The sequence below is a fragment of the Trachypithecus francoisi genome, unplaced genomic scaffold (genome assembly GCF_009764315.1).
Source record: "Trachypithecus francoisi isolate TF-2019V2 unplaced genomic scaffold, Tfra_2.0 Lachesis_group20, whole genome shotgun sequence".
In the NCBI taxonomy this organism is placed as follows: domain Eukaryota; kingdom Metazoa; phylum Chordata; class Mammalia; order Primates; family Cercopithecidae; genus Trachypithecus; species Trachypithecus francoisi.
The window spans coordinates 62,740,001-62,755,260 of NW_022681466.1; the positions used below are offsets into that span (position 1 = coordinate 62,740,001).

Sequence of the window (15,260 nt, forward strand, 5' to 3'; positions counted from 1 at the left end):
ACATTGGCTCAACAAGTGACGCTTTGCAACTCACTGTAGGCTGCTCAATTCTTTCTCAATGATGTAAGCAGCTCTCAAGATATCTAATATCCGAAATGTATAAAGCACTCACTTTCTATCGGAGATTGTTAAAGTAAAACCAAAAGTCAAGAGCTAAGTCCTAGAGTACGCTTAAAACTTTAGACAGTGATTGTTCTGCATCCATATTCTTAAAGCTTTCAAGCATCACAACACACATTTTTGAAAAGTTTTGCTTCTCCTAAAATCATTCATTGTTTTCTCATCCCTCAAAAAACCAAAACCCCTCAAAACGAACAATAAAACCCCACAGCTTTTTCCTCCCAGAATCTTCAAAACAACAGGCAGTCACAAATAAGATTTCAGCGGAGTGTCCCAGACCCTTTTTCTCTCCGCTTCAGCTCCCCCTGGCGTCCCCTTCCCTTCTGTTCTGGTCTGAAATCCTCACCACTTAGAAACCTTCCTTAGGATTAGAGGACCAAGATCATCCCTCAGGCGGTTGCTCAAACACACGTTCCCTCCTAGCCCCTTCTCACCGGTACGCCAGCTGGGATTTTAGCAGATTTTCTAGCTAGTCCCAGGGGCCGACACAGACAGCATCCTTCTGTGTGGTTACGAAGGAGCCTAGGGCTTTGCGGGCGGCGTGGGGCTCAGAGTCAGGAAGGGCTGACCTAGTGGGAGAAGGGTTACAACCACCCGTACTCATCCGGCCCGCCTGGGGAGGAGGCAATGTGGTCCCTTTTAGGAGCTGGCGCTTGTCAGAGCTGGTAAAAACCATCCCACTTCCTGAGGATCCGATCGAGGAAGTGACTCTCCAAGGCCTTGGGGAGGGTCAGGCTATGCGAGTCCTACTGTGTGTGTCCCTGACCAGGGCTCCTGCCGTTGTCCTACACTGCCTTTCAGGTGTCCCTGGTGTCTCACTGTTCCTGTTTGCACTACTGGTCCTCCGAGTTCCTAAACCAGCCAGCCCAAAGATGTTGGAGGCCTCACCATTGAAGCCGATCACGGCGTCAAGTTCCAGCTCCGCCACTTGGGCCTCCGGCGAAATTTTGTTATCCATCCCTGGGAGGTTCTGCTTACTTTGCTCTCCGCCCTAGTGGGTGCAGCGTCTTCTGGTCGTTATGGTAACGGACGAGCGCATGCGCGCCAGCTCCATGCCCGCGCAGAAACCCAGCCTGCCGAATTCGAGTTCATTAGCATTCTTGGAAATGGAGGGATATAGGGACTGGGAGGGAGATAGGGTGGGATTCTTCTTTTTTGTGTCTGCTGTTTCTCTGGAAATTTAGGAGATGGCATTAACTGCACGGAACTAATTCCTCCATCCCCTCGTGTAGAGTCTGTGACTTCTTAGTAACTCTAAAATCAAGCACCAAATGAATGGCATTTAGAAAAATATGTAATCAAGCATAGAGGACTGATGGGAAGGCTGCTATAAAATATATATAAATATAAATATATATATATAAATAAAATTGATACTTCTTTGGGCCCCTGTTTAAAGCAGCGTGAAAAAATATTTTAAATATATTTTTAAAAAGCGTTATTGAGGTATAATTTACATATCATAAAGTTAACTTAAAGTAGGTTGTAGTAAGTTTACGAAGCGTGCAAGTCTCACCGCAACCTAGTTTTTTGTTTGTTGTTTTGTTTTTTTGAAGCAGGATAAATTTTTAAGTAACTGCTACAGAGGTCTTGCAGCGCTCCCACCTTCCTGGGAAAATGCTTAGTTTCTATTTAACAATTTTAACTGAGCTCAGCTGTTCGCGTCTCTTAGTGGGAGTAGATTGCGCCAGCCAACTGTTCCCAGGGAAGCACTTTCCTTTCTCTGAGCATGGTTCTTAGGCTCTAGTTATTCACTTTGCAAACTCCAGGCTCCGGTCGCGCACGGGACGAACTGCGGGGAGTGAGCCGTGCGGGCCGCCGTAGTCAGCTGCTAAGAGCAGGAAGAGTCCGAGCGGCGGGCGGAGTCTGCAGGATGGCACCGGACCCCTGGTGAGCCCAGGGTGAGGGTGGCGGTGCGCGGAGGGACCTTCGGGGAAGCCGGGCTTCCGGGGAGCAGGCCATCACTTCGCATTGCCCCTGGAGGCCTTTCGGGTGAGGGGAGGGGCAGCGAGACCCTTCCTCTACTGAGGGGACTCAGCCACATCCCGCCACCCTTGGTCCTTCCAAGGGTAGCTGGGGAAGGAGACCGGGTGGTCAGCTGGAGAGCTGAGGCTTTGAGCCAAATCTCTGAATATTCCTCTAGCTTTTCTGGGCTGCATCTCGGTGCGGGGATTTCCCGCCCATCCTGGTTGTGGAGCTGGCCGGTGCAGGCTTCCTTGGACTCCTATAAAAGTGAAGTCGAAATAACCTTTTTGTAGCATGTCAGTCCATCTCGGTAAACCCCGTTATTTCACAGGTGGAGAAACCGAGGTTCAGAATCCATGGTCACCAGCCAGTTAGTAACCAGCTGGGTCTAAGACCTAGATCCTGGGGACCCTTCCAGATACAGGAACCTGGGAGGGAAATTGTGCGCTTGTTTATAAGGCATTTTGCACTTTCTTGAGTTAATATCATGAAGTCTTTTCCTTTAGCAGTAGCTTCTGCAGTAAAACAATAGCTGATAAGGGTCATTTATTTAGCAGTTAATCCCAAGGACGGCTTGATGAAAGATGCAACTTTTGATCTCAAGGAACATATTGTTTGATCCCAGGAACATATTGTTATTGAACATAGACTTGACCTTTCTGCTTAATAATTAAAAACATTACAGCTCTATAACGTTCTTGTTGGAATATATGTCTTATGTTGTTATTTCTAATATAGTTTATAATTCTTTAAGTTACCCTCAGCCTGGATATTAGAAGAATGGGTTCCAAGAACAAAGTTGAGTTACCTGGAATCTAGGTTATTTGGGTCAATTATTTAATTTAGCATTAACTTTTTTAGACCTAATTTTAGGCCGGACGCGGTGGTGGCTCACGCCTGTAATCTCAGTACTTTGGGAGACCGACGCAGGCGGATCACCTGAGGTCGGGAGTTCGAGACCAGGCTGACCAACATGGAGAAACCCCCTCTCTACTAAAGATTACAAAATTGGCTGGGCATGGTGGCGGATGCCTGTAATCCCAGCTGCTCGGGAGACTGAGGCAGGAGAATCGCTTGAACCCGAGAGATGTAGGTTGTGGTGAGCTGACATAGTGCCATTGCACTCCAGCCTGGGCAACAAGAACGAAACTCCGCCTCAAAAAAAAAAAAAACAAAAAACCAAAAAACCCAAATCCCTAATTTTAACAGTTATATATACCCCTTGATAGAGAATATCCAATTTAGAGAATATTGAAAATTTGCAGAGGAAAATAAATAGCATCTTTAACTGTATAATTTGGAAATAGCCATTATTTAATTTTTAACAATGAATTTGTTACTTTAATCTGTATTATATATCTAGTAAAACAGCATTTCTCTATGTCATTGGACATTCTTTGAAAACATAATTTTCTTTCTCTCTCTCTTTTTTTTTTTTTTGAAATGGAGTCTTGCTCTGTCACCCAGGCTGGAGTGCAATGGCGTGATCTTGGCTCACTGCAACCTCCACCTCCCGGGTTCAAGCAACTCTCCTGCCTCAGCTTCCAGAGTAGCTGGAACTACAGACGCATGCTGCCACACCCAGCTAATTTTTTGTATTTTAGTAGAGACAGGGTTTCACCCTGTTGCCCAGGCTGATCTCAAACTCCTGAGCTCAGGCAGTCTGCCTGCCTCGGCCTCCCAAAGTGCTGTGATTACAGGTGTGAGCCACCACATCCAGCCTCATAATTTTCTTATGTTGTGTAATAATGCATCACATGAATGACTATAATTTATTTTTCTCCTCATATTAGTTTTTTGTTTTTTTGATGTTTTGTTTTATGATTGCAAAACCAGTTCCTTTGTTCCATCTCTTATTTCCTTGGGCTCCCTGTCTAGAAGTAGGAATTAGAACTGTTGAAAGTGAAAGCATTTATTTATTTATTTTTTGTTATTCTCAATTAGTTTGACTAAGTGGCTTTCTCATTAGATTGTTGAAAGTGAGGGCTGAAGGGTACGAACATTTTTAAGGCCCTTAATACCGTGAACCCCAAAGTATCTGAGACAGGACTCAATCAATTTAGAAAGTTTATTTTGCCAAGGTTAAGAATGCACCCGTGTGGATCACGAGGTCAGGAGTTCGAGACCAGCCTGGCCAACATGGTGAAGCCCTGTCTCTACTAAAAATACAAAAAAAATTAGCTGAGCGTGGAGGTGTGCGCCTGTAATCCTAGCTACTTGGGAGGCTGAGGCGGGAGAATCGCTTGAACCTGGGAGGCAGAGGTTGCAGTGAGCCGAGATCGCGCCACTGCACTCCAGTCTGGGCGACAGGGTGATACTCCATCTCAAAAAAAAAAAAACAAGAATGCACCCATGACACAGCCTCAGGAGGTTCTGAAGACCTGTGCCCAAGGTGGTTGGGGAACAGCTTGCTTTTATACAATTTAGGAAGAATTATACATGAGTTAATACATGTGAGATTTATGATGGCTCAATCCAGAAGGGTGGGACACCTCGAAGGGGGGGGGGAGGCTTCAAGGTCATAAGTAGTTTGAAAAATTTTCTGATTGGCAATTGGTTGACTTATTATCAATAGAAAGGAATGTCTGGGTTATGATAAGGGGTAGTGGAGACCAAGATTTTATCATGCAAATGAAGCCTCTGGGTAGCAGGCTTTAGAGAGAATAGATTGTAAATGTTTCTTATCAGACTTAAGACCTGTTTCAGGTTAACTTTGGAATGCCCTTGCCTGGGGGGTGGGATCCATGCAGATGGTTGCCCGTGGGGGAGGCCTCAGAATTTTATTTTTGGTTTACAATACATATTCCTAAATTGCCCGCCACCTTCTTTAAAAACCTATAAAAGGCCAGGTGCGGTGGCTCACGCCTGTAATCCCAGCACTTTGGGAGGCTGAGGCAGGCAGATCACAAGGTCAGGAGTTTGAGACCAGCCTGACCAACATGGTGACACCCCATCTCTACTAAAAATGTGAAAATTAGCTGGGCATGGTGGTGCACGCCTGTAATATCAGCTACTCAGGAGGCTGAGGCAGGAGAATCACTTGAACCTGGGAGGCAGATGTGCAGTGAGCTGAGATCGCACCACTGCACTCCAGCCTAGGTGACAGAGCAAGATTCCATGTCAAAACAAAACAAAATAAACAAACAAAAAACCTATAAAAACAGATTCCACTACAGTTTTACCTTTGTGTTGCTAAAATCATAGGTCATTGGCACCGCCCTCAGTGTTTAGAAATGGAATAGAGCAGTTACTATTTTAATGGCCTATCAAAACAAGCGGTAAGCTCGCCGTTTAACAGACGTAGCACATGCTACTCTCTGTGAACTGGTTCTTTGCTAATGTTAATTAGCTTTACCGCCAGGGTAACTTATTTGTTGATGATATACTGTTTCCAGAAAAATTACAGTTAAACTTTAATAGTTTTATATTCCTGATTGGACTTTTTATGTTGGTAGCATAGTCTTCTTTTTGTTGATTTGCTTTTTAAAAACTTTATTTTGGAAGGTAAAAGATATACAAACTAGAATAGTACAACGGGCCCCTTCCATACTCACCACCCAATTTCTGTAATTATCAGTATTCTGCCATTCTTGTTTCATCTCTGCCCTCCACACCTTTTTTTTTTTTTCTGAGACAGAGTCTTGTTCCATCGTCCAGGCTGGAGTGCAGTGGCACGATCTTGGCTCACTGCAGCCTCTGCCTCCTAAGTTCTTAAGTGATTCTCCTATCTCAGCCTCCCGAGTAGCTGGGATTACAAGCACCCGCCACCACACTCAGCTAATTTTTGTGTTTCTAGTAGAGACGGGGTTTCACCATGTTGGCCAGGCTGGTCTTGAACTCCTGACCTCAGGTGATCCGCCCATCTTGGCCTCCCAAAGTGCTGGGATTACAGGCATGAGCCACCACACCCATGCCTGGCCCAGATTACGTTGTTTTTTTTTCTTTTTTCTTTTTTTTAGTCGAAGCCTCTCTTGTCTCCCAGGCTGTAGTGCAATGGTGCGATCTCGGCTCCCTGCAACCTCTGCCTCCCGGGTTCAAGCGATTCTCCTGCCTCAGCCCCTCCGCCAGATTACTTTTTCTAAACTAGTACTTCAGGCACCTGTGTGCTTGATAGTGTAATAAGGTTGTCTATTACCCCAGGCCAAGGGTTCCAGGACTTTGCCACAGATTGGAATCTCTTGGAAAACTTTTAAAGCTCCCCACACCCAGGACAAACCCCATACCAGTTCAATCAGAATGCTGAGGTTGGGACCAGGCATTGTTATTTTTTTAAAGATTCCCCAGTGATTCCAACTTGTTTCAGAACTACTGCTCTTTAGGGCTAAAATAACAACACAAGGACTGGAGTCAGGACACCTGGGAGTTTGTGGCAGCTGTTACATTTCTCATAACCTCTTTTTTTTTTTTTTTTTTTTTGAGACGGAGTCTTGCTCTGTGGCCCGGGCTGGAGTGCAGTGGCCAGATCTCAGCTCACTGCAAGCTCCGCCTCCCGGGTTCACGCTATTCTCCTGCCTCAGCCTCCCGAGTAGCTGGGACTACAGGCGCCCACCACCTCACCCAGCTAGTTTTTTGTATTTTTTAGTAGAGACGGGGTTTCACCATGTTAGCCAGGATGGTCTCGATCTCCTGACCTCGTGATCCACCCGCCTCGGCCTCCCAAAGTGCTGGGATTACAGGCTTGAGCCACCGCGCCCGCCTCTCATAACCTCTTTAGGGCCTCTCTCTGTGTGTAAAAGTGTCCTCTATGGCTCTGAAATTCTCCTTCAAGTCTAACCTTGTTAGACTGGTGTTCAAGGCTCTGCAGAAACTAGCTTCTACTCATGTCTACCATTTTTACTTACCAGGCTTCCAGGGCCAGCACGCAGCCAAACGTGCCGGACACGTTCCTCTCTGTTCATCTTTGCTTGCTCTGTCTTTCACTAAGTCTAGAATGTGCTCCTGCCTCCTGTCTGAATAAGAGACCTGCTTTAACCTTGTGGTCATCCAGATGTAACCTCATGGACGTTTTCCATCTGAGCACCTTGGCCAACAGTAATCTCTCCCACCTCTGAACTCCAGACATACTTACCACTTAGATCCCACATTTGGCAGGAGGCAAAGCTTACTATATGTGGTTGATTTTTATATGTATGGTCTGGACCCCAGAGCCAGACCTAGGCTCCTCTTTTCATGATAATATGGAGGAAAAAAAGGTGAAATGTGGCAAAGTTGGGAGCAGGACCCAATTTTCCTTATTAGCCTCCTATTTTCTTAATTCTGTGTTTTCTTGTATACTGCTATTTTTCCATACACACATCCATGAATACATATATGAATGATGTACATGTGATATAGATGAATATATAGTATATATGGATATAAAAGATACGTATGTGATATGTATGAATATATGTATCAGTGATATAGATATATGTGGATGTGTATGATATGTATATGATATATACGTGAATGGTGCTGCTTTAGAGTATAGTGGTTAGTGGTTCAGGATCCTCCCTCAGGATCCTTGCAAAACTTACAATATAAAGCTCTTAGCATAGGACCTGGCTCAGGTCAGGTACTCAGCTGTTACTATTGCTATAATTACTCTAGTAAGATTCCTAAGGGAATTGATGGGCACATTTTCCTTCATTTAAAAAAACCACTTATCAAGTTCCCTCAGTGTTCAAATGATATGTGGGAATTGGAAGGTTTCAAAAAATATATTGTTTACTCAAGCAAAAATTAGGACATTAGGGCCAACGGGAGTTTCCAATATTTTGTAATGGACTAGTCCTGGAAAAGAATGCTGGTCACGTTATTTCACAGAGTCTCTGCTTTTTAGGAGCAGACTGCCTGGTAGGAGAAATGAAATGTGTATCCCTGCTTAAGTATTTTCATTTTTTTGTGTGTTTGTTTGTTTGTTTGAGACGGAGTCTCACACTGTCGCCAGGCTGGAGTGCAGTGGCACGATCTCAGCTCACTGCAACCTCCGCCTCCCGGTTCAGCGATTCTCCTGCCTCAGCCTCCCAAGTAGCTGGGATTATAGGCACCCGCCACCATGCCTGGCTAATTTTTTGTATTTTTAGTCGAGAGAGGAGTTTCACTATGTTGGCCAGGCTTGTCTCGAACTTCTGACCTCGTGATCCGCCTGCCTCGGCCTCCCAAAGTGCTGGTATTACAGGCATGAGCCACTGCGCCTGGCCTGCTTAAGTATTTTCTATATGACAGAAAGTAAAAATGCTCTGAGAGAAGCGAAACATAAGGGGCTATTGGGAGTTCACTGTGAACCCTTCAAAGCCTCCAACCCTGCTGAATAACAACTAGAAGCTTATTAAATGTTTTGAGAGAATTCTGGCAAGCTCAGATGTCAGGTGGGTGTGGGGCCTTTGTCCCCAGAGCATTTGGTTTTAGGCTAGACAGTACTTGCTGTTCCTGCACCCTAGAGCTGTCCCCCAGGCATCTGTGAGGCCAGCTTCTTCACCTTGCCTCAGTGTCACCTGAACGTAAGTAGCAGCTCCTCATCACTCTCTGTCCCTTTATCCTGCTGCATTTTTCTTCTTAGCACCTGTCAACACCTGACATACTATGTATTTATTTGGTTTATGACTTTCTTTCCCTAAGATATGGGCTCCCTGAAAGAGGGACTGTGTTCATTCTGTTCACTGCTGTCTTCTCCAGTGCTCAGAACATGCCCAGTGCAGCAGAGGCCCCCACATTAAGAGCCTCGGCTCTGGGGCCGGACAGCCTTGGTTTGCAGCGGGCAGAACCACTTGGGCAAGTCACTTTACCTCCTTGTGCCTCCTTTTCTCCTGTGCGAGTTGGAGATGGTAATGGTACCCACTTCATAGCGTTCCTGTTTAGATTAAGTGAGTTATTACTAACGAAGCCTTCAGAATAGTGCCTGGCACATGGTAAATAACGCTCAGTCCATGTTGCTTTTACTGGTGATGTTATTCTTCTTCCCTTCTGTTTGAATTTTTTGACTAGAATGAAAATGTCAAACTTAGACAGGGCAAAGATTTCTTCTAAAGAACCTTATACATTTTCTCTTTTTACGACTTTGATGCAGGTTCTCCACATACGATTCTACTTGTCAAATTGCCCAAGAAATTGCTGAGAAAATTCAACAACGAAATCAGTATGAAAGAAAAGGTGAAAAGGCACCGAAGGTAATAGCAGGAGAGAATTAGTACCCAATGATTTGTTTGAGTTTTGAGGTCCGAAAACCCTATCTTTCTTTGAGGCTCTCTGTGCGCATATGTGTATGATGATCTCTCTGCTTACATATGTTGAATTGGCAGAACAGCCAACCAGTTAGTAGTTATTTAATCATTGAGACTAAATGAAGCATAACACATTTAAGTTCTCCTGTTTTACTTTAAATATTTCTAACAATTTTATAGTCTAGTTCAAGAGTTAGTAAACTTCCTCCAGATAATAAATCTTTTAGTCTTTGCAGGCCAAGAGACAATGTCTTCAAGTCTTTGAGTTTCTATCCTCACCACAAGGATAGTTATAGTTTTTACATTTTACATTAAAAACGTAAAAACAGGCCAGGCGTGGTGGCTCACACCTATAATCCCAGCACATTGGGAGGCTGAGGTCGGCAGATTGCTCGAGGCCAGGAATTCAAGACCAGCCTGGGCAACATGGTGAAACCCCATCTCTACTAAAAATACAGAAATTAGCCGGGCATGGTGGTGCACACCTGTAGTCCTAGCTACTTGGGAGGCTGAGGTGGGAGAATTGCTTGAACCTGGGAGGTGGAGGCTGCAGTGAGCCAAGATTGCACCACTGCACTCCAGCCTGGGCAACAGAGTGAGACTCTGTCTCAAAAAAGAAAAAGATGTAAAAACCATCTTTAGTTATGGGCTGTATAAAAACAGTAATGGGATTTGGCTAGGAAATAGATTTTTGTGAAATCACAAGTTTATACTTGTGATTATGATTAAAAATGTAAGCCTTCGATTCAAATCTAACAGCACACCTTTCTTCCTTATTTTCCCCATTCCAAATTTGTATGTGCTTTCTCTCACACTGAGAATCCTAGTTTCCAAAAGCATCAGTATGTTTTTACTCATTTGGTCTATTTTACAGTTTACAGAAAATGGTTTCCGAATGACTGTAAAGTACCGCGACGAACACTAAGTTCAAAATTTGAGTCTTTTTAAGTTTAGATTAATCTACTAAGAATACTGAGGTTATTATGTTCCGAAGTTATGAGATTTTTTTTTAAGAGTTTAGCTTTCAAGTTCAGGGGTACATATGCAGATTTGTCGTATAGGTAAGCTTGTGTTATGGGGGTTTGTGGTACACATTATTTTGTCACCCAGGTATTAAGCCTAGCACTTACTATTTTTCCTGATCTCTTCCTGCTTCTGACTTCCTCCCTCTGCTAGGCCCCAGTGTGTGTTACTTCCCTCTATGTATCTATATGTTCTCACCATTTAGCTGTCTCCTGTATCAACAGAGTGAACAACCAACCTACAGAATGTGAGAACATGTGGTATTTGGTTTTCTGTTCCGGCATTAGTTTGCTAAGGAGAATGGCCTTCAGCTCCATCTATGGAGCTGCAAAGGACATGATCTTGATCCTTTTTACTGCGGCATAATATTCCTTGTTGTATATGTACCACATTTTCTCTATCTGATCTATCGCTGATGGGCATTAGATGATTCTAGGTGTTTTGTTATTGTGAATAGTACTGCAGTGAACATACACATGCATGTGTCTCCTTCTGTTTTTGAGATGGAGTTTTGCTCTTGTTGCCCAGGCTGGAGTGCAGTGGTGCGATCTCGGCTCACTGCAACCTCTGCCTTCCCGGTTCAAGCAATTCTCCTACGCCAGCCTCCCGAGTAGCTGGGATTATAAGCGCCTGCCACCAGGCCTGGCTAATTTTTGTATTTTTAGCAGAGATGGGTTTTCGCCACATTGGCCAGGCTTGTCTCGAACACCTGACCTCAGGTGATCCACACACCTCGGCCTCCCAAAGTGCTGAGATTACAGGTGTGAGCCACTGCGCCCCACCCACATGCATGTGTTTTTATGGAAGAGTGGTTTCTGTTCCTTCGGGTATATACCCAATAACAGGATTGCTGGATCAAATAGTATTTCTCTTTTTAGTTCTTTGAGGAATTGCCACACTGTCTTCCACAATGATTGAACTGATTTACACTCCCACCAACAGTGTATAAACATTCCTTTTTCTCTGCAACCTCGCCAGCATCTGTTATTTTTTGACTTTTTAGTCATAGCTGTTCTGACTGGTGTGAGATGGTATCTCCTTGTGGTTTCGATTTGCACTTCTCTAATGATCAGTGATGTTGAGCTTTTTTCCTATGTTTTTTGGGACCATATCTGTCTTCTTTTGAAAAGTGTCTTTTTATGTCCTTTGCCCGCTTTTTAATGGGGTGGATTTTTCTTGTAAGTTTTCATGGGTTCCTTATAGATACTGCATATTAGACCTTTGTCAGATGCATAGTTTTCAACTATTTTCTCCCAGTATGTAGACTGTTTGTTCACTCTGTGGATAGTTTCCTTTTCTATGCAGAAGCTCTTTAGTTGATTAGAGCCTATTTGTCAGTTTTTGCTTTTGTTGCAATGGTTTTTAGTGTCTTTGTCATGAAATCTTTGCCTGTTCTTATGTCCAGAATGGTATTGCCTAGGTTGTCTTCCAGGGTTTTTATAGATTTAGGTTTTACACTGAAGTCTTTAATCCATCTTGAGTTAATTTTTGCATATGGTGTAAGGAAGGAGTCCAGTTTCTATCTTGTGCACATAGTAGCCAGTTATCCCAGCAACACTTACTGAGTAGGGAATCCTTTCCCCATTGCTTGTTTTTGTCAGGTTTGTCGAAGATCAGATAGTTGTACATGCGGCCTTATTTCTGGGTACTCTTTTTTTTTTTTTTTGAGACAAGTGTTGCTTCATCACCTAGGCTGGAGTGCAGTGGCATGCTCTCAGCTCACTGCAACCTCTCCCTTCTGGCTTCAAATGATTCTTGCATCTCAGCTACCCAAGTAGCTGGGATTCCAGGTGTGTGCCACCATGCCCAGCTAATTTTTGTAGTTTTAGTAGAGAGAGGGTTTTGCCGTGTTGGCCAGGCTGGTCTCGAACTCCTGACCTCAAGTGATCTACCCGCCTTGGCCTCCCAAAGTGCTGGGATTATAGGCGTGAGCCACTGTGCCTGGTCAACTGGGTTCTCTATTCTGTTCCATTGGTCTGTGTCTGTTTTGGTTACTGTAGCCCTATAGTATAGTTTGAAGTTGGGTAGCATGATACTTCCAGCTTTGTTATTTTTATTTGATTATTATTTTTTTGAGACAGAGTCTCGCTCTGTCACCCATGCTGGAGTGCAGTGGCATGATCTTGGCTCACTGCAACCGCCGCCTCCCGGGTTCAAGTGATTCTCGTGCCTCAGCCTCCTGGGTAGCTGGGATTACAGGCATGAGCCACCACTTCCAGCTAATTTTTGTAGTTTTAGTAGAGATGGGCTCTCGCCATGTTGGCCAGGTTGATCTGGAACTCCTGACCTCAGATGATCCTCCCGCTTTGGCTTCCCAAAGTCCTGGGATTACAGGCGTGAGCCACTGCGCCCTGCCCAGCTTTGTTCTTTTTGCTCTGGATTGCCTTGGCTATTTGGGCCCTTTTTTGGTTCCATATGAATTTTAAAATACTTTTTTCTAGTTCTGTGAAGAATGTCAATGGTAGTTTAATAGGAATGGCATTGAATCTATAAATTGCTTTGGGCAGTATGGCCATTTTAACAATATTGCTTATTGCTGTCCATGAGCATGGACTGTTTTTCCATTTGTTTGTGTCATCTCTGATTTTTAAAATTTATTTATTTGTTTATTTTTTCTGAGACCGAGTCTTGCATTGCCGCCCAGGCTGGAGTGCAGTGGTACGATATGGGCTCACTGCAAGCTCCACCTCCTAGGTTCACGCCATTCTTCTGCCTCAGCCTCCTGAGTAGCTGGGACTACAGGCACCCGCCACCACACCTGGCTAATTTTTTGTATTTTTAGTAGAGACAGGGTTTCACCATGTTAGCCAGGATGGTCTCAATCTCCTGGCATCGTGATCCACCCGCCTCAGCCTCCCAAAGTGCTGGGATTACAGGTGTGAGCCACCGCACCCGACCCGTGTCATCTCTGATTTCTTTGAGCAGTGTTTTGTAGTTCTTCTTGTAGAGATCTTTACCCCATGGTTAGCTGTCTTCCTAGGTATTTTATTTTCTGTTAGCAATTGTAAATAGGATTGCATTCCTGATTTGGCCCTTGGCTTGACTGTTGGTATACAAGAATGTTAGGGATTTTTTTGCACTTTGATTTTGTATCCTGAGACTTGACTGAAGCTGTTTATAAGCTTATTGAGCTTTTGGACTGGGAGTATGAGGTTTTCTAGATACAGGATCATGTTGTCTGCAAACGGGTGGTTTGACTTCCTCTCTTCCTATTTGGATACCTTTTCTTTTCCCTCCCTCCCTCCCTCCTTTCTTTCTTTCTTTGTCTCTTTCTCTCTTCTCCTTCTTTCTTTCTTTCTTTTCTTTCCCTTTCTCTCTTTCTTTCTCTCTCTCTCTCTTTCTTTCTTTCTTTGTTTCTTTCTTTCTTTCTTTCCCTTCCTTCCTTCCTTCTTTCCTTTTCCTTCCTTTCCCTCTTTCTCTCCCTTTCCTTGTCCTTTCCCTCTCCTCTCCTCTCCTTTTTCCTTTCTCCTCTCTTTTCTCCTCTCCTCTCCTTTTTCCTTTCTCCTCTCTTTTCTCCTCTCCTCTCCTTTTTCCTTTCTCCTCTCTTTTCTCCTCTCCTCTCCTTTTTCCTTTCTCCTCTCTTTTCTCCTCTCCTCTCCTTTTTCCTTTCTCCTCTCTTTTCTCCTCTCCTCTCCTTTTTCCTTTCTCCTCTCTTTTCTCTTCTCCTCTCCTCTTTTTCTCTTGCCTAATTGCTCTGATCAGGACTTCCAATACTTTGTTGAACAGGAGTGGTGGCAGAGGGCATCCTTGTCTTGTGCCAGTTTTCAAGCAGAATGGTGCCAGCTTTTACCCATTCAGTATGATGTTGGCTGTGGGTTTGTCATAGATGGCTCTTATTATTTTGAGGTGTGTTCCTTGAATACCTAGTTTATTGAGAGTTTTTAACATGAAGTGGTGTTGAATTTTATCAAAAGCCTTTTCTGCATCTATTGAGATAATCATGTGGGTTTTGTCTTATTTCTGTTTATGTGGTGTATCACATTTTTTGATTTACATATGTTGAACCAACCTTGCATCCCAGGGATGAAGCCTACTTGATCATGGTGGATAAGCTTTTTGATGTGCTGCTGGTTTTGGTTTGCCAGTATTTTTTTGAGGACTTTTGCAAAAATTGATTCTTTCTTTTCTGTCTTATGTTATCATTTGTTTCTGTTTTTATTCATTTTCAGGAGTTGCTTTTTCCAACTTTTAAAATTTAACTTTAAATAAGTAAAACATTTACATCGTTCAGAAGTCAAAATTATATAAAAGTGACACTCAAAGTCTTGTTCCCATTCCTCTCTTTTCTACTTTTTCTTAACCTACTTCTTCTAAATAACCATTTTCATTTAATTTTTGGTTTATTCTTCCTGTGTTACTTTTTACAGAAATAAGCCTCTATGCGTGTGTATGTGTGTGTCTCTGTGTGTCTGTGTGTATGTTCTTCCTTGTATATAAAAGATACTCTTTCAGGCTGGGCACGGTAGCTCATGCCTGCAATCCCAGCACTTTGGGAGGCCTAGACGGGTGGATCACCTGAGGTCAGGAGTTTGGGATCATCCTGGCCAACATGGCGAAACCCTGTCTCTACTAAAAATACAACAGATTAGCCGGGCATGCTGGCGAGCACCTGTAATCCCAGCTACTTGGGAGACTGAGGCAGGAGAATCACTTGAACTCAGGAGGCGGAGGTTGCAGTGAGCCGAGTGAGCCGAGATTGTGCCATTGCACTCCAGCCTGGGCAACAAGAGTGAAACTCCATCTCAATAAATGAATGAATGAATGAATGAATGACACACTCTTTCGTATCTTGGTCTTTTCACTCTACATTTTATTTCATATTCCTTATTCTTTAGGGCTGTGTGGGTACTCTATTGCATAGATGTAACATTATTTAACCTGTCTCCTAAGGAAGGGCAATTAGATTGCTTCCAGTCTTGAGCTGCTGTGAATAATGCCACAGTAAATAAC

General features: G+C 43.8%; 2 protein-coding genes across 6 annotated transcripts in view; one reads left to right on the forward strand and one right to left on the reverse strand.

Annotated features, from left to right (window-relative positions):
- CFAP52 (cilia and flagella associated protein 52) overlaps positions 1–1,149 on the reverse strand; it is a 67,568-nt gene extending 66,419 nt beyond the window's left edge. The window contains exon 1 of the mRNA XM_033184566.1: positions 1,009–1,149. Within this exon, the coding sequence (XP_033040457.1) occupies positions 1,009–1,078 (70 nt within the window). The 5' untranslated portion in view covers positions 1,079–1,149. The remainder of the gene's footprint in view (positions 1–1,008) is intronic.
- A 421-nt stretch (positions 1,150–1,570) lies between these two features.
- STX8 (syntaxin 8) overlaps positions 1,571–15,260 on the forward strand; it is a 341,865-nt gene continuing 328,175 nt past the window's right edge. For all 5 annotated transcript variants that reach the window (XR_004430829.1, XR_004430830.1, XM_033184567.1 and 2 more), the window contains exons 1-2: positions 1,571–2,010; positions 9,134–9,233. Coding sequence is in view for 3 of the 5 variants with exons in the window: in XM_033184567.1 (XP_033040458.1) it covers positions 1,994–2,010; positions 9,134–9,233 (117 nt within the window). In the remaining 2 variants the exon portion in view is untranslated. The remainder of the gene's footprint in view (positions 2,011–9,133; positions 9,234–15,260) is intronic.